This window comes from Podarcis muralis, chromosome 17, assembly GCF_964188315.1.
Source record: "Podarcis muralis chromosome 17, rPodMur119.hap1.1, whole genome shotgun sequence".
Classification (NCBI taxonomy): domain Eukaryota; kingdom Metazoa; phylum Chordata; class Lepidosauria; order Squamata; family Lacertidae; genus Podarcis; species Podarcis muralis.
In genome coordinates, this window is record NC_135671.1 from 39,683,675 (window position 1) to 39,702,280 (window position 18,606).

The 18,606-nt window shown below is 43.1% G+C and overlaps 1 protein-coding gene across 5 annotated transcripts in view; it reads left to right on the forward strand.

The window, feature by feature from the left end:
* The window catches only part of LOC114587729 (putative G-protein coupled receptor 173), a 71,814-nt gene that overhangs the window by 23,537 nt on the left and 29,671 nt on the right, over positions 1-18,606 (forward strand). For 2 of the 5 annotated variants that reach the window (XM_077921311.1, XM_077921315.1), the window contains exon 3: positions 511-587. The exons of 1 other annotated variant lie outside the window; for it this stretch is intronic. In XM_077921311.1, the coding sequence (XP_077777437.1) occupies positions 511-587 (77 nt within the window). Of the gene's footprint in view, positions 1-510; positions 588-10,084; positions 15,220-18,606 lie in introns of those variants that run through there. 2 more of the 5 variants (XM_028712396.2, XM_077921312.1) reach the window with 2 other exon arrangements.

Sequence of the window (18,606 nt, forward strand, 5' to 3'; positions counted from 1 at the left end):
CTTTAGCTGAGTAACATGCAGTTTTATATTGGATTTACTTCCCTTATCTGATTAGCCTGATATTCTAAATTTAATGAGGCAAAACAGGGGGCTGCCAGTTGGATGAGGAAGATATTACATGCATAATATACACACAAGTAGCTTCAAATCCATATTAAACTCCTGTGTGGATGAGCCCTAACATAGCCACGCCTCTGTAAATTGTGATACTTTTAAGTATGTCTTTGCAACCAAAAGGGCCAGAAACCTATGGGTTTTAAAAATATATAAATATAAAAGATGAAATTGTCAAGAAACTGAACTCTGTGCCTAGGAGCAAATTCTATGCTCCCAGAAGTGTAGAAGTACCCAGATTGTGCCCAGCAGTTCTGAGGCTGGGAGTTGCACATATTACTGAAAAATGTTGCCTTTCCTTTCCTTTCCTTTCCTTTCCTTTCCTTTCCTTTCCTTTCCTTTCCTTTCCTCTCCTCTCCTCTCCTCTCCTCTCCTCTCCTCTCCTCTCCTCTGCAGAAAAGAAAACTGATAGAGGCTTGGCCAGTGAATCCCTAAACCTTCCTGTTCTGCAGCCCCCGCTCTCAATGACACAGGTAAGGAGTCACAAATCACTCTGGAGAGCCAATGCTCAAGTTCAGGGGTGGGGAACCTGTGGCCCTCCAGATGTTGTTGCTGGACTTCAGTTCCCATTGGTCCCAGCCAGCATGGCTAAAGGACAGGGCTTGTGGAATTTGTGGTCAGACTACATGTTGATGGCTGCAGGTTCCCCCTCCCTGTTCTAGCATTGTGCTGAGCCTTTGAGGAGCTACCTCGGGTTAAGAACTTTGCTTCAGGATGAGAACAGAAATTGTGTTCCGGCGGCACGGCAGCAGCGGGAGGCCCCATTAGCTAAAGTGGTGCTTTAGGTTAAGAACAGTTTCAGGTTAAGAACAGACCTCCAGAACGAATTAAGTACTTAACCCGAGGTACCACTGTATATGCTTCTTTATAACCAATGTGGGGATCTGCAGTTGAGGCTGAAGGCAAATGAAAGTCCAATTTGGAAGAGTCCTCAGTGTGGTCCTGTCCTGGTGGAAACGGGCTGGTTTGTAGCAGGTTTGTAGCAGAAGTGCAGTTTGGCTAGCTCTTAAAATGTTCCTAAGAACCTTCTTCTCCAGATACAGTGCTTAGTTCTTAAAGAGCCCTATCACCTGCCTTGTAACAGTTGCTGTTCCACTCATGCCATGTTGATGTTATCTTTGTATTTTGACAGTGCTAACATATCTAGTTAAGAATTTTTGATGTCCTCTTTGGAATCCACACCTACCTTTTCCATAATGTAATATTTTATTTATATACCTATTTTTACCTCACATTTTATCTTATATTTTGTTTGTTTGAAAGTTTCATATCCTACCTTTCAATCAAATGACCTACAAAACAGCTTATAACACATTAAAATTATACAAAAATTACCTAGCAGCCTTTTTTATCTGTGGCTGCTGATGGAGCCCATAGTGGCCTTAGCCTTGTTTCTGGAGTTCCAGGCCAACTTTTCCTACAAATTGGCACAGATTAATCACATGTATGACAGAAGGACGGAAGAGGGAAGACATGGGAGAAGGCTCTCTGGCCTATTCCAACTCATGCAAGTCTTGCTAAACCAGGGGTGGTGAGCTCATGAGCCAGATGTGGCCCATAAAGCTATTTTTAGTGACCTGCTGGCCCTCTGCCAAAACCATTGTGGGGGAAGTCCTCTTCTCCCTCTGGTGCAGTGCCATTACAACAGGAAAAAGCAAGGAGATCTAAGATTGGAGCTTTCCTCTGCTTGTTTTTCTACCTCATGTTGCTTGTCATCCGCACAGCAGTGCTGGGGTAGGAGGAGAAGTGGAAAATCAAGGTGAAGGAGAGCCCTTTTTCCTTGGAATCACACAGGCAACGCAGCAGCGGGGAAAAACTGGCCTGTGTGTCTGCCCACCAATCACCTTGGCATGCAGCCTGGGGGGGGGGCAATCTTCAGCCCTTGGGCTGAAAAGGGTTAGTTGCCCCTAACTAGCCCATTCCAGTGCTAACTAGCCCATGCTGAATAAGTTGGAGTTTGTACAGTAAGTTGTTAATGTTTCTGAAAACAATATAAATAAATTACAGCTCCCCAAAAGGTACCAGTGGCTGCTGCCAAGGCAAAAAGTGTAGGGACAACAGCAAACCAAAATAAAGTCCCTAAACCAGTTGTGGGAATACTGTTGGATATTTCTATGCTACAAGAAATGGGATGTGAGCACTTAGGACTTAAAAAAAAATACATTTGTATTAATTACATAAAAGGACATATGATATATTTATATCTAGAATAATAAATTTTTCAGTATTTTGCCATATATCTAAAATATATTTAGTATTTGAAATATTAAACTTGTTGCTGGACATTTCCTTCAGGTTTAGCTCTATTCTGTTCAATAAAACAAGTCTAAGGTTACAGTTCTGCACACACGTACCTAAGAATAAATACCACTGAATTCATCAGGACTTATGTCTGAGTAAACATGCATAAGACTGCATTGTAAGTTTTATTTTTTAAAAATTGGTAGTGTGTGCTTAGCTCTGGACACTTGAAGGACCTGCCTCATGACCTGTCAGATTGTCATCGGGGTCTCTGAGGGGAGAGGACCTTTTCAGGGCTGCCAACAGGCTTAGATTCTCTTGCCTGAGAGATCCATCTGCATTCCTCCCTCTTGACCTTGCAGATGGTAAGGGCTCTTGTATTTCAGAAGCCCTTTAATAATATGGCAGGCTAAACTGCCTGTTGTCTGTTGCCACTGGTATTTGTTATGTGCTTGCTGCTTCTGTTTTAGGTGGTTACACTGCTCTCTTGTGTTTTAGTATTGTATAGAACTTTTAAAAAAAAATCTAGGTGTTTTGATTTTATTAGGTGCCTTGGTATTTTGCAGAGAAGGGTGAGAGAAAAATGCTTTTAAATTATTGGTTTTCAGCCAGTGAGCCATGGCACCCTGGGGTGACTTGAGGAACATTCAGGGGATCTCCAGGAGGGCATCCTTTCATTAACTTGCAACCCATACCTTCTTCCTGCATTGTCTCCCTCTCTTTCTTTCTGAGGAACATTCAGGGGAGCTGGCAGCTTTAACTTCCAGCCCATTATCTTCCCAAAATAAAACAGTAGCAAAAAAGTGGGAAACACTTTTGCATGACTCTATCTTCTTAGTATCAAAGTATCAAACTTTATTTTGGTCAGCATAAACCAGCATAAAATAAAGCATACAGATTTTTTATCTTCTTAAAATCTCTTCCCCCATCCAAAACCAAAAACCAAAAGTCCTTCCAGCTTCAGTAACCCAACAGTTCCTTAGCTTTACAGGGAAGGCTTGAGAAATGCAAGAAAATAGCTAAGTAGCTTGATGGTGTGTGTGCTCTATAAGGAGGGTTTTAAAAATAACCCTGAAAGTGCGGAGTGTTTTCTGTGTTTCTCTCTCCTTCTACCCCCAACATCCCTCCCCCCCCTTCTTCTCTACTTCTCCCTTCAGGCAACCCCCCCTCCGCCTTAACAGTCACCCAACTTTATGGGGACAGGGAGAATTTTTATTTTTATGACTACAAAAACGGGACAAATTGGGGGCCAAAGAGGACAGGGGACTCTGTGTCCCCAAAATGGGACTCTCCTGTAATTATAAGGGACAGGTGGCAATCCTACTTTAATGTGACCTCTGTGTTCCCCTTTATTTAATAGAATTATTTTTTTAAAGAGAAAGGGTTCTCTCATTATCGAGATCACTATTTTTAATAGGTTTAATCATTTTTATTAAATACAGAAGGCACATACCTGTATAAACACACACACCCCTGAAACATAAATTAAGAAGATCACAGGGATACTCAAAACAATAGCTGACAGCAGGGGTGGATAACCCCAGTATGGGGGCCTGATGAGCCACTCACAAGGACACGTCTTGTGTTCAATATTCTACCATTTTTGGTAGTGGTGGCAAAAAGAAATAAATCACAGCATTGGGGAGGCCCAGGATTATTAAACTGATGGGAATACAAATTGTCTTCTCTTGAGTAATCAGATCAGTGCTTTGAGCAGAGAGGGGCCTCTGTATATTGCCTGATATGCCTGGGGTGTGGGGTGGTCACACCCATGGCTGGCGTGCAGTCCATGAGGAGGAGGAGAAAAGGTTAGCCACCCCGATTTAAAGTTTGACAGCTACAGCATATCCATCCCATAAACTGTCTTTTCTTAACTGCAGTATACTTAATAACTAGACTCCTTTGTTTGGTTCACAATGATTAGATGCAGTAGGAAACTGATTTAAAGAAGCCATGATGTCATCACCAAAGCTGTGCATGGTCACACACAGGCCGCCTGTGGGCAACATGCTAAGCCATGGTTTAACATTCTGGGAATAAACCTTGGTGCACCTTGTGCTCCCACATGCCTTCCTCCCTCTATTCCACCACTGCAGCCACAAGGGGGTGTTTGGAAGCTTTTGCTTAAATTTCATAGCCATTTTCTCTCTTTTTCAAAATTTTATTTATGCATTTTCAAAATTTCAATACATACAACTTACAGTTATCTTTAATTATCCCATATCCCCTGATTTCCCCACCCTTCCCTCCATGGCTTCCTATTTGTTTCTTGTTGAGCTGCATATTCTTTAATACCACCCTATTTAATTCTATACAATATTCTAATTGTTTTTAACTGCTGCTTATAGGTCTAGCCCTACATGGAAGTTTATTTGACTATTATATTTCTTTAAATATTCTCCAAAGTGTTTCCACTCCTCACTTATATGTGACTCATCTTGATTTCTTATCTTCCCTGTCATAATTGCTCACTCCACACATTCGATTAACTTATTTTGCCAGTCCTCTTTTGTAGGGATTCCTTTCTCCTTCCACTTTTGTGCATAGATTATTCTAGCTGCTGTAGCTGCGTAGAGAAAAAAACAAAGTTCCCTCTTAGGAATTTTACAATCTGTTATTCCCAGTAGGAAAATCTCTATTCTGGGGGGAAATGTCAGCCTTAACATCTTTTTAAATTCTACATAAATCATTTCCCAATATTCTTTAGCTTGTTTACATGACCACCACATATGTATGAAGGTCCCCTGTATCTTTTGGCATTTCCAACATAGTTTTGATTATTTTTTTATACATTATCACAAGTTTGCTCAGAAACCCGTTCATAGCCATTTTCTCAACATGGTTGGTTCAGTTTTCTTTCCAGCAGCTTGCAAATGTTGTTCTTGTAGCGACCAGAAGATTTTCTTACACCTGTTTTACAGAGATTTATAACTGTCCAGTATGTTAAATAGCTCTGAATATCTATTTTTGTAGCACTCTCTTAATTCAAACCATCCACCAATTGGGATCCCTGTATTAATAAAAAATTCCAAACATCCTCTTTCAATTTTACATTGCATATGTTTCTCATTTCTATACATGAACTCTTCTCCCATCGCCCTCTCAATGCCATGCAAAATGATTTTTGAACACATTTTTGCCTCAGCCTTGAAATTTTTTCAGGGAATGAAGTTTCTATAAATGTTGTATCTTCTTTTTTGAGAATTCAATAAATGCTGCATTTGGAGATATTGATAAAAGGAGATAAACTTAAATGTCATATTTATTATTAAAGTACTATGGTTTTAAACATACCACCATGTACAATTCATTCAAACAATTTATACCTCACTCTTTAGAACTTTTTCTGACAATTTTAGAATCAAAATTCCTCAAAAAGAAAAATAATATTCTTCCTAAATTTTAGAAATAGTGATTTGGTAAATCAAATACAATGGACTAGGGCAGCCTTTCTCAACCTGTGGGTTCCCAGATGTTGTTGAACTACAACTCCCATCACCCCTAGCTAGCAAGGCCAGAGCTCAGGGATGATGGGAGTTGTAGTCCAACAACATCTGGGGATCCACAGGTTGAGAACCGCTGGACTGGGGGAAGCAAGGGACTTAACTGCAGCAAATCACAAATCTGCTCTGCAAGGCAACACTCTTCCTGCTTTGAATGGGAAACCCAGCCTGTCCCACACTTTCTCTGGAACAGTCCGGTTGGTAGGGCCAATGACTTCTCATCCTCCTAGGATTTCTGCTCTTGCCTTCCCCACATTCTCCTCCACTTTTCTTTTTTGTGTGGCAAATATTGTTTAATAACACTTGTACTAGCACTCAAAGTGCTCAGGGTGGTATGCACCTGGACTTGTCTCACTCTATACCTCTGAATAGTCCTTCACTTGAGTGGCTGGCTCCACGTGTGGGAAACCATCCCTGGCCCATGCTGGCTGGGGATCATTGGAGTTCTAGTTCAGCAACATCTGGAGGCCCACAACTTGTCTAGTTCAATGGATATGCTCCATCCACTACACACTTCAAGTATATTTAACTGAGAGCCAATAAATTGAAACTCAATCCAGATAAGACAAAGGCACTGTGCTCTGGACGGGGTTATACTCCTTCTGAAAGAGCAGGTTCTGCTGGATCCTTTGCTGTCACTTGAGGCTCAGGTAGTCTCAGTGGTGCGGAGTGCCTTCCATCAGCTTCAGCTGGTGGCCTAGCTACGCCCCTATCTGGACAGGGATGACTTAAACTCTGTTGCCTGCTTTGTTAACCTCTAGGTTAGATTACTGCAATGCATTATATGTAGGGCTGCCTCTGAAGATTGTATATCTTTTTTAAAAAAAAATAATATTTATTAAAAGTTTAAAGATTACAGAAAAAAGAAAAAACAGCAAAAAAACTTCAACAAAACACACACTACAATACATAAAAAAAGAAAGAAAAGGTACATAAAAACCAATACAACAATACAACAACAAAAATTCAGTCCACTCCAAATTCAGTCTTCAAAAACAGCGGCTTATGCTCCTGCAGGGCCTCGGGACTCTCCATTTGTATTACTTGAGGTGCAACAGCAACCTCCTCCATTATCTTCTGCACTTGCACTTGCCCTGTCAAAACAGGTTCCTGAGTTGGTCCCTGAATGGTTTCTGTATAAGTATTCACTGTTTGTCCGAAGTTACTGACTACAACAGTCATCAAATCCATCTTCTCAGTCATCAAATCCATCTTCTCATGCATCCAACAAAGCACTTGTCTTGCAAAAAGCAAGCACCCAAACTTCCTCCAAACACATTTTTATTCAAGGTCAAGAGACTGGTCCCACGATCTTAATCTCACAGCTGTAAAGTCCCCAAGTAGACTGCAGCAACAATTTAACAAGCTCCCTCTAGAGGAGACAATTTCTATTTGTATCCATCTTTTTAAAGCAAGTCCAACAAAGGAAAGTTACTTTCATTTTTCAAATATTTTGTTTCTTTTGAATGCAAAAGGCAACATTGGAATCAGTTTTTTTCTCTTTTTTAGCTATCTGTCAAAAACGTTCCATTCACAGTCAATGAACATCCCCAAAAACCTCTGTCTCTGACACCCCGTTCCCAGGTTTCTTTACTCTCTCTCCTGCAGGCTTGAACAGTCAAAGTTCCCCCCCTTTTCTCCTGCTTCCAAGGGGGTTTTGGTGGTTACAAATGAAGGAAATTTAGACCTTTATAAACGACTTTCCAGACTTTAGCTTGCAAGGCTTTTGCTTCAGTCTATTTACAAAAGCGGAAGGCGGACTTCCTGTTTTGAACCTTCCCACTTTGGTGCCAAATTAAGATGTTTCTTAATCCAATTTTCCGTTTCTACTCACGGGTACTTGTTTAGAGTCCAATTGTCCACAGGAAAAAGTCAGCGCTCTCCGGCAACGGCTGTGCGGCTTCACTCCGCAAAAGTAGCAGTCGATTCAAAACACCGCGCCACTCACCCCATGTCACTTCGGACCCCTATAAAAGGGTTTCCCTGTGAGTAGGTGTCAGCCGAATCCCACGTTCCCAGACTTCGTCCGCCTGGGATTTTTGAAGGGTCTCCGCCTTCGCCGCGGCGGCAAGACCTGATTTTTGTGGAGCGGGTTCCTCCAGGTTAGAGGAACTCCGCCATTGCCGATGGCGCTAACCCGGAAGTCCTGATTATATGTAGGGCTGCCTCTGAAGATTGTATATCTTTAGGTACCAGGCGAAAATGTTCCTCTTCAACCAAGTCTTTGACTGATTAATATTCTGCAGCCTTTTAAATGTGTTGGTGTTTTTTTTTTGGGGGGGGAAGCTATTGGTTTCTTTTCGTTTTAACTGTTTATTTGTGTTTTAAACTTGTATTTTTATCTTGTGAACTGCCCTGAGATCGTTTTCTGAAGGGCTGTATATAAATCAAATAAATAAATAAAATACTTCTGGATCCATTGCTGTTGCTTGAGGCCCAGGTGGCCTCAGTGGAACTGAGTGCTTTCCATCCGCTTCAAATGGTGGCCCTGCTGTGCCCCTTTCTGGACAGGGACAGCCTAACTACTGTTGTCTATGCTCCGGTAGTTTAGATTCCTACATGTTATAGTTTCTGGGCCCAATTCAAAGTGCTGGTTTTCCAGCAGCTCTGGATCACAGTACAGTGGTACCTCGGGTTAAGAACGTAATTCGTTCTGGAGGTCCGTTCTTAACCTGAAACTGTACTTAACCTGAAGCACCACTTTAGCTAATGGGGCCTCCTGCTGCTGCCGCGCCACCGCTGCCCAATTTCTGTTCTCATCCTGAAGCAAAGTTCTTAACCCAAGGTACTGTTTCTGGGCTAGCGGAGTCTGTAACCTGAAGCGTCTGTAACCTGAAGCGTATGCAACCCGAGGTACCACTGTACCTCAAGGACTGCCTCTCCCCATCAACTGAGGCCCTTTTTTGTGTGCCCCCTCCATGTGAGGTCTGGAGGGTGGCAACACAAGAATGGGCCTTTTCTGTGGTGGCTCCTTGTTTGCAGAATGCTTTCTCCAGGAAGGCTCATCTAGTGCTTTCACTACATATCTTTAGGGGCCAGGCAAAAACATTTTTCTATAACCAGGCTTTTGGCTGATTAAACATTCTATGGTCTTTTAATTTTGATTGTGAGACGGGGTTTATTGGTTTGTTTATGCTTTTGTTGTATTTTGCTTTCCAATTTTGTATTTTTATGTTGTGAACCACGCTGTGATCTTTGGATGAATGGCAGTATACAGATTTTAAAAACAACAACAGCCACAACAACAACATAATTACTGCCACTCTAGGTTCCTTCTGGAAGAAGGTTAGGATGTAAATTTAATTAATAAATAAATGCAGTAATAACTCAAAGGGGGCTTTTTTACAATCAAGCAGTGTAAAAAATTTATGAAATTGATAATACATACCGCAAATGATAATTTAGTAACAAATTAATTAATTAGAAAAATAGCCTCCTTAAAAAACAACTTGCCCATTTGCATTAGATACAAACTGGAAGGAAAATGTGGCCAAGTCCCAAGTGCTAGCAAAGTCCAGGCTCCCCAGTTGGAGAAGCAGCAGGAGCCCAGAACAGAGGGAGCAGCAAGTAGGCCGCGGAAGGTGTACGGGGGTGGCCTGGTAGCTTGCCTCAGTGATGAGCTGCGCATGTGAGAGAATGTGGGGAGTGGCATGAGGTGACTCTGCAGCTCACCTGAGCCCGGGACCAGGAGGATTCTGGTCTGGTGCAAGTGTCCCACAGAGTGAGCAGAAGTAGCGCCTGACCCACAGGGCTCCTGGCAGACATTTTGCCCTTGCTTTCTTTTAGGTGTAAACTGTATCATTAGACTAAAATGCCATGAAGATTTTTCCCAATCTTATGCCTATGTTCATGAAACATTTTGCCAAGCAAAGGTACTCGTGGAGTCCCTAGCCCTGGAACTGTTTGAGATTTGATTAATACAGTATCTGTTGGAACAATTGGTCTGGAGTTGAAAATGGAGGGTAGACAAGGTGGCTATTTTTCATTTTCTGGTCTGCAACTGCTTGCATAAAGTGTTCTACACTGCAAAGTGTAATACACTGGTGGCATTTCTTAACATTTAGTATGAGCAAAAAAAGAGACGTCCCTTGCAATCATAATGATGACCCTTGATGTTAGCAAGGTTTCCCAATAGCTCCACAAATGGTTGTGTTTATTGCTTTGAATATAAAATCACATTCTGCCATTTTCTCTATGTATCTTTTCTTCTTCCTCACTTTGCCTAGATTCCAGAACTCACAATCACCACCAACTCCCCAGAAAAGAAGGAACCTTCTAAAGACAGTCTTGTGGATTTCACCGATTCCCCACAGGCACTTGCTTTCAAGGTCCATCCCTCATCTCATGAGGAGCTGAAAGTGCCCTGGGGCTTGGTACTGGGAACCGAAACCCTTCCCTTAGGACAGTGGGATGTGCCTGAGTTCAGCAAGTGTGACCTCACTACAGAGGGCTCTTTCATGGAGGAATGCATGGAGGAGCAATTGAGAAGGTACCAAGAGTTGCCCTACCGCTTGGAGGAAGATGCCATAGACCGGGAGCTGGAGCAGCTTTATCTGTCCCACTTGAGCCGGCTCCGAGCAGAGGAGCTTGGAGGAAGAGAGGAGTGGGCTGAGGAAGGTTCAGGCAATCCTAGCAGCCCTGCACCCTCTCTTATTGCCTTGCGGCAGAGTGTCTTGACTGACCGTGACCTGATAGTCAACTGGACAGGCCCCGAGAGAGCACTGAACAGCTCCCTGGCAGAGGAGATCATGCTGCACTATGCCAAGCAGCGTGGTGATGACTCCAGGGACAGTGAGGAGGAAGGATGCATGCCAGGGTATGCAACAATGGCACCATCTGAGTTGGTAGGACCAGGTCGTGATAGTCCACCTGTCCTACTAGAAGGCTGCTTTCTAAACCACCTGGAAGAGGGAAATGTCCAACGTGGCTTATCTAAGGACTCTGACTCTCCTGTCAGCTTGAGAGTGGTGTCACCCAACACCTCACGACCTGCCACTCAGGAGGCCATGGTGATGCCTCTGGTAGTCCCAGCCCGGACACTAGTGCCCCTTCCACAGCGGCCCACAGATCTGCTGTCCAGCCCTCTTGGTGCCCATGGACAGAAAAAGAGCCAGGGCTTCTTGATAGGGCAAGGCAGCCTTTGGTTGGGTGAAGGGCTTAATGTCCACAAGCCTCCTGAAGCCAATCCTGGTTCTCATAGTGAACTTGAAAAGATCTTGACATGGTCCCTGCGGTTTCTCAGCCTCTTTGTCTTCCTGCCTGTGGTCTTCAGCAGCTGCATGCCCCTCGTAGCCATTATGCTTTACCTCCTCCTGGACTGGTTCTCATAGTTTGGCATCTCTCTCTCTGAGGTGTTGGAAGGCCCATAAGAGGACTGTCTGCAGCTTGGCTCCATTCCTGTTTTCTTCTGAACAACAATGGTTTGATTGAGAGAAAGAGAGGGCAAGTCAAGTCCTCCTGAGAAATCATGGCATGTCTTAGTTGCGGCTGCTTATAATTTCCCAAAGTTTAGTGCACTTTTCTTTCTTTTTGTTTTGTGAAATCATTTGAGGATGATTTTTAAATGCGTTATTTACAACCACCCATGAGAAAATTCCGAGGGCTAGCTCTAAAAGATGGCATGGTTGGACACCCCATGAGTAGCAAAGAGCCTCCCATCTCCACAACATATTGTTTTCCCTTGGCATGAAACTCCCAAGAAGGGCAAAAGTAATGTGAGAAAATTATTGGGTTGCCCACCCCTGCCACTTGAAAGATAAAGGGACCAACTAAGGCTGCCTTGCCCAAAGGCCTGTCAAATGCTAGATCCATTACTGTCTGGTAATGTTTCTAATTTTTGTCAGATATGAATTTGCAGGAGGCATCTATTTGCAGGAGGAAAGCATTGCATTTTTCTTCCCTGGAAATAAATTTCCTTGTTGGGGTTGGCAGACTTTAATCTGAATTTTTAAGCCTTCTCCTTTATGGTGTTTGGCTTTCAAAGACTGAAATACTAAGCAAACATACCTGGCAGGAATAAGTCCCGTTATTTAACAGGAGAAAGTATACAATTGCACTTTTATACTTAAGAGATGCACTATGAACAGGTTTCAACTTGTTCCTTGTTTTGTTGGGGGGGGGGGCTTATTGAAAAGAGATAAAACTAGACTCTTTGGAAAAAGGAACAAGCATTCACATTTTTAAAGTCTAATTTAAATTTACCCATGTCAGATTTTTTTAAAGGGCCTTTTCTTATTTAAATCATTTTTAAAATGAATTCAGTGTATGCTTCCTCTGAGCGTAATACTGCAGAGTATGGCAACTAGATTTCTGGGCAGGCTAAATCTTGGAGGAATCATTGGTTAAGTACCATTCAGAGTCCTTTTAGCAGAAAAGATTAATAATAATAATAATAATAATAATAATAATAATAATATTGTCGCTTTAAGCCTTGCCCTTGGCCACCCATATGTGAGAAAAGAAAATGGTGAATGGAGCAGAAATAAGCTAGCTGCCTCAGTTTCTAGAATGCTTGTTTCAAGGGCTAAAAATAAAACAAACATACAATATATGAAGAAAATATTTTAGTTGAAGTTACTCCACTCCTGCTTAATCCTGAACCATAGAGGAAGTTTTATGGCTCTTCCAGAAAGTATATATGCTTGGACTTTTGAGATTATGGCACCCAGTATAGCAATTTTATTACTTCAGTTTAAAAATAACAAGAAAATGTCCAAACTTGCCCTCAAAAAAACCCTAGAATATTTGCATTCTTGGGAGGGAGGAAAATTGTAAATATTATTTTTCAAAATACCTTAGCATAGTCCAGCAGGACATTCTCCTGTGCAAATGCCAGTGAAATTTTAAAAAGCTTTTGTATTCTTCTTTTTCATTTCACTGAAGTTTCTGCAGGTGAACCTGGATTGAGCCCTCAGTTCCCATAAACTGGCATTCCTTTTTTCAAAAAGGCAAACATCAAGATGCTTTCCATTCCAAACAAGATGGTAACCTTTTCGGTGTTCTGTCCACCAAACCCCGGCAGAATTCAGCCGCTGCCATTCCAGACGGCTAGTCTAAAAGGTGGTGCAGACACATTTCCTTCATGCCACAAGCCCCAGCCACACCCGTTCCTTAACGAGATCCTCCAGACTGCTGATTTAATCTCTGCTTTAAGGACTCCTTTCTGCTCATGGATCTACCCGTGCTTCTCTGCCACCAGCAGGGTCCAGTATAGAGGACTACAGGAAAGCTGCCCTAAACAAATGGCCCCCTATTTATTTTTGTACCTGGTGGGAAATCCTGACCTTTTCTACCATAGAACTAACCCTAAGATAGAGAGTTTATTTATTAACCACTAGCAGTGCAAGTCCAGAGTGCTGGGGGTTGAAGATGAAAATAATTTATTATTCTATATCAGTGTATGTGTCTGCAGCAAAACAGTAGATTGAAAACACTGTCTTCATGTGCAATAGGCTAAACTGGCATTGAACCTGCCATGAAAAGACAAGCCACTTTCATGCTGCTAAACATGCTTCATTACTTCCTCTTGAATGTTGTACTCTCAACAGCTGCTGTGATATAGTTTGTGAGGCCTTGTGGAGGAAGAGGGAGGAGGACTTTGTGTGGGTTCTGAGGCCACTTCCCTCTGCTGATCCAAACTTGGCCGTGCTTTCTCATCCAATGGCAAATATTCTCATGTAGGGAATGTAGGTATTTTTGGAAGGTGGAAGGTGGAATGTTGCTTGTGCTTCGTGAATGGAGATTGGAGTCCAGTCTTGATTTTACAGTCATCAGTGGAAAAATCTGTATTCACCAAACAGAAGCTAAGTTCAGAATGTAACTAACAGCTACAGCGCTGTGTGTGTGTGTGTGTGTGCGTGCATATATATCTTTGTTGAGTTGTCCCATGGTTATGGTCTTTGTCCTTCCCAGGGGCCTAGGAAGGGGAGGCGGTGGGGGACGGTCCGCCCCAGGTGCCCTCACTGAGGGGGGTGACACTTGGCGCGCCACCCGCCTGCCCACGAGTCCCAAGCCTACCCCAAGCTGTTGGGGTGAGGCGGGGAGCTGCGCCGCTTTGCCAGCAGCATTCCCCCCCTTCCCCCTTCATTTTGACAGCTTGGGGGAGGCTTGGGAGTTGCGGGCGGGCGGCGGGCCAAATGTCCACCATGGGCAGCTCGCTCTGCCCCCACAAGCGGTTTGCTCCGTCCCCGGCTGCAGGGCACACGCGCCGCTCTAGGCACCCAAGCGGCTATCCTGCGCCTGGGAGGGCACCCTCCGCGCCACGCCCCCCTCAGGAGCACACCCACCCTGGGCAGCGCGGGCATATGCTCCACCGCTAGTCCTTCCAACACTGGTTTCTCTTCTGCCTTAGCCAATCTGTCTGCTTCCCCTAATGGAGACCTACAATATGTCTGAAGACACCAGTTCCACCTCACAACAGTATTTGAAGTCTTTTTAGCCACCCACCTGGCTGTAATGCATGTGTCACTTCCATTCCACACATCTGCAGAAGCATTAGGTAAAACCAGAGGCATTCTTGCAATGAGGCAAGGTGAGGTGGCTGCTTCAGGTGGCAGATTTTTGGGCAGCGTTGAGGGTTGTACAGTGGGAGGCAGACAGATTTGAGCTTATAGTGTATAATCCAACAGGTAGAACTCCACACAAGGGTATCACTTCAGGAGAACTTCCCTGTGGAATGTGTCCCATGTTAATTTATAGTGAGGGAGGAAGTACCTTTGAATTTTTCTGTATTAGAAATGTCTTGCAACTGTCTAGGTGAAAACTAAGGCTAGTTCTCATGTTACAGTGCAAAGCATGCTAGGCTGCCTCGTTTTTTAAAAACCATTTTTAGGCCAGGTTCTTACTCAGAACTGCATCTGGGTTGTTCCATTTTAGACTTCAGTTACATGTAGGACTTACATGATTGAATGCCCCTCTGTCTAAAACTGCACATAGAAAACTAACACATAATAACATTTTTCCTTACATGCCAGTTTCCTTGTGCAGAGATTTTTTAAAATTTTGTTTGAAGAAATGCTTGGTTATAAATGTTCTCACTTGCAGCCTGATGTAGGTGCAGCTTAGGTGCTGGTTTACTACCTCAGTAAGAACCTGGGTCTGAGTGTGTTAACAACAGCAAAAAAGTGTGGAATCAGCATTCATACATGGAACTGCTGCCTCACTTCGCTTCTGCCAGTTCCCATGTGCTGTCTATAACCCCTCACCAACTAAGTAGTCACTTTCCAAGAGTCAGTGGTTTCTGCTCTCTGAACGGCATTAATAATAATCAACCCAGCAGGAACTGTATAAAGTTTCAGATAACCTTTACCATGCATATCAAGAATGTCCTGGAAAGTGTGCATATTAAAACAGGTTAACTTGTTATTAATAGGCACCCTTGTGCCTTGTCTGTAATGTGTGAACTAGCTGTAACTGGCATTGACCTCTTCTGGATCCTGAAATGTACAGGTTAGAAACAACAAGCACAGAAAAGCAAGCCTCAAATTATTGAGGGAGGCAGTTCCTTCTGTGTGTGTTCAAGGGATCATTTCATCCTCAGAACAACCCTCTGAAGGTAGAGGCCAGTACTTGCCCAAGGCCATCCAGTGAGTAGGGGTTAATTTGGGCTTCTCAAGTGGAAATCCAACAATCATAGATTCTTAAGATTTGGAAACGACCCCAAGGGTCATCTAGTTCAGCCCCCTGCAGTGCAGGAATCTCAGCTGAAGCATCCATGACAGATGGCCATCCAACCTCTGCTTACCCTCCAAGGAAGGAGAGTCCACCACCTCTTGTGGGAGTCTGTTCCACTGCCAAACAGCTCTTACTGTCATAAAGTTTTTTCCAAATGTTAGTCACAATCTCCTTTCTTGTAACTTGAAGCCATTGCCTCGAGTCCTACCCACAAAAGCACGAGAAAACAAGCATGCTCTCTCTTCCATGTGACAGCCCTTAAGATATTGGGAAATGGCTATCATATCTCCTCTCAGTTTCCTCTTGCCCAGCCTAAACATACCCAACTCCCTCAACCATTCCTCATAAGGCTTTGTTTCCAGACCGCACTTTCCAGTTTGTCAACATCGTTCTTAAATTATGGTGCCCAGAATTGGACACAGTATTCCAGGTGTGGTCTGACCAAGGCAGAATAGAGTGGTACTATTACTTCCCTTGATTTGGACACTATACTTCTGTTGATGCAGCCTAGAATAGCATTAGCTTTTTTTGCTGCTGCATCACACTGTTGCCTCATGTTAAGCTTGTGGTGCAGTAAGACCTCTAGATCCTTTTTGCATGCACTGCTAGTAAGTCCATCCTATATTTGTGCATCTGGTTCTTCCTGCCTAAGTGCAGAACCTTACATTTGTCCCTAATGAAATTCATTTTCTTAGCTTGCGCCCAGTTCTCCAGTCTGTTAAGGTCATTTTGAATTCTGATTCTCCCTTCCCCTCCCAGTTTGGTGTTATCTGCAAATTTGAATTTGCAGATTTCAGTTCCTTATCCAAGTCATTTATAAGGACGTTGAACAACAACCAGCTCAGGACAGAACCCTATGGCACCCCACTTGTCACTTTTTTCCAGGATGACAACAGCATTACTGTTGCTTTGGCTCCCTTTGCTAGAAGAATGTTTTCTCATCCAACTAGGGAGCATAATGTGGTGACATAGAGATGGACAAAGGTACACACATACAACCATACAACATGTTTCTGAAGGCACATGAAGCTACCACCTTCTTGAAGCTAAGCGGATCTTAGGTCTGGTCAGTGGCTGGATGAGTGACCACCTGGGAATTACATCTATGCCCTTTTGGCTTCCATGGTGGAAGAAAGGTGGAGTATAAATGTAAGAAGATAATCAATCCGTATCGGATGAGCTAGGAAGAACTGATAATATTTGTTGTCCCCTGTCAGTAGGATTGCAGGGAAGTGTGTCAGGGCCTGGATGTTGTGCTTATTTTGAGATGGGGCTCACACTAAGCATTGTGAGAGCTGCTAGTGTGGTGGATGATAGTGTAAATTGGGAGGTCCAAATCTCACCTCAGCTACTATAATTAGTTATTAAATTCATATACCACCCTTCATCCATCGATCTCAGGGTGGTTCACAATATAAAAATATAAGATAAAGACACAAAATACATAATAAAACAAAACACAGACACACAAACACATTACTGAGATTATATACATGAAGTTCTTTGAGCATCAGAAAAAGCAGTATTTTAAAACTATGGTCCCAATCTATTTAAAACTAGTTGCCCTTATTAAAATTCAACCACAACTAACTTGACCCATTTATTTCCATGGGGCTTGCAAGTAACTAGTGAATTTAATCATGGTCTAAGTATTAAGAGCTAGAGCAATTGCGTATGCTGGGAAGACTAGTCCAAATCTCATTTTAGCTGTAAATTTGCTAGATGGCCTTAGGCAAGTCATAATCTCTCAACCTTAGCCCTCTATCTGGTATATGGGGATAATAATTTGACCCTGCAAGGTTGTTGTAAGAATTGCTGAGATTATGTAAGGGATTACTTTAAACACCCATCTGAATGATTATATAAATACTACATTAAGATGAGGTATAAATAAAATTGTAATTATTTTCTTGGTTCTCAAATTTTATTGCAAAGCAAGACTGGCACTAATATTACCACGTTAGATAGTGTTCATTTGGCTTCTGGGTTGTTTTAAAATTGTTGTTAGGTTATACCTTTCTGCCAACAGTCTGATCTAATAGGGTAAGAGGGCACTGACAAACTGGAACGTGTCCAGAGGAGGGCAACTAAAATGGTCAAAGGCCTGGAAACGATGCCTTATGAGGAACGGCTAAGGGAGCTGGGCATGTTTAGCCTGGAGAAGAGGAGGTTAAGGGGTGATATGATAGCCATGTTCAAATATATAAAAGGATGTCATATAGAGGAGGGAGAAAGGTTGTTTTCTGCTGCTCCAGAGAAGCGGACACGGAGCAATGGATCCAAACTACAAGAAAGAAGATTCCGCCTAAACATTAGGAAGAACTTCCTGACAGTAAGAGCTGTTCGACAGTGGAATTTGCTGCCAAGGAGTGTGGTGGAGTCTCCTTCTTTGGAGGTCTTTAAGCAGAGGCTTGACAACCATATGTCAGGAGTGCTCTGATGGTGTTTCCTGCTTGGCAGGGGGTTGGACTCGATGGCCCTTGTGGTCTCTTCCAACTCTATGATTCTATGATTCTACTTTCCTGGTCACCTTGTGGCTGGTTTGTCAGTCTGTGCTGACTTCTTCCCATGGTGGAGCAATGAGTCCTGCACATCAGTCTGCCATTATTGTAAATTGCCCGTTGCATATGTAAAATGTATTGTGAAGAGTTGCACTCAATGTGTGCCAGCTAGCAATAGGTACTTACAGGACTGATTTGCTGTGGTCAGATTCAATCCATGCAGTGAGAAAATGGTTGCACTGTTTGAATTAAGACTTAGAAATGACCTCTTGTGCATGGGTCCTTGAGCCTGAGCTAGCAGAAGACTCAAGAGAAGTGGCAATGGCATTGCCTCGAAACAGTGTTGCATAGTGGCACACATGGATTGATAAAACCCCAGCATTCTTCCCTCAACTTTCCATCCCAGAGCCTTATTTCTTTCAAGTATTTCCTCAGCCACAGCCTTCTGCTGTGGGAGCAGATCTCTGTAGAGACCAAGAACGTGGAGGGTGGTTGGGTGTCGTTTTTTCTGTTGAGTACCTGTTGCCCTTTGTCACTAGCTATGGAGCAAAGGAAAGCATGGACCATGTTTTTTC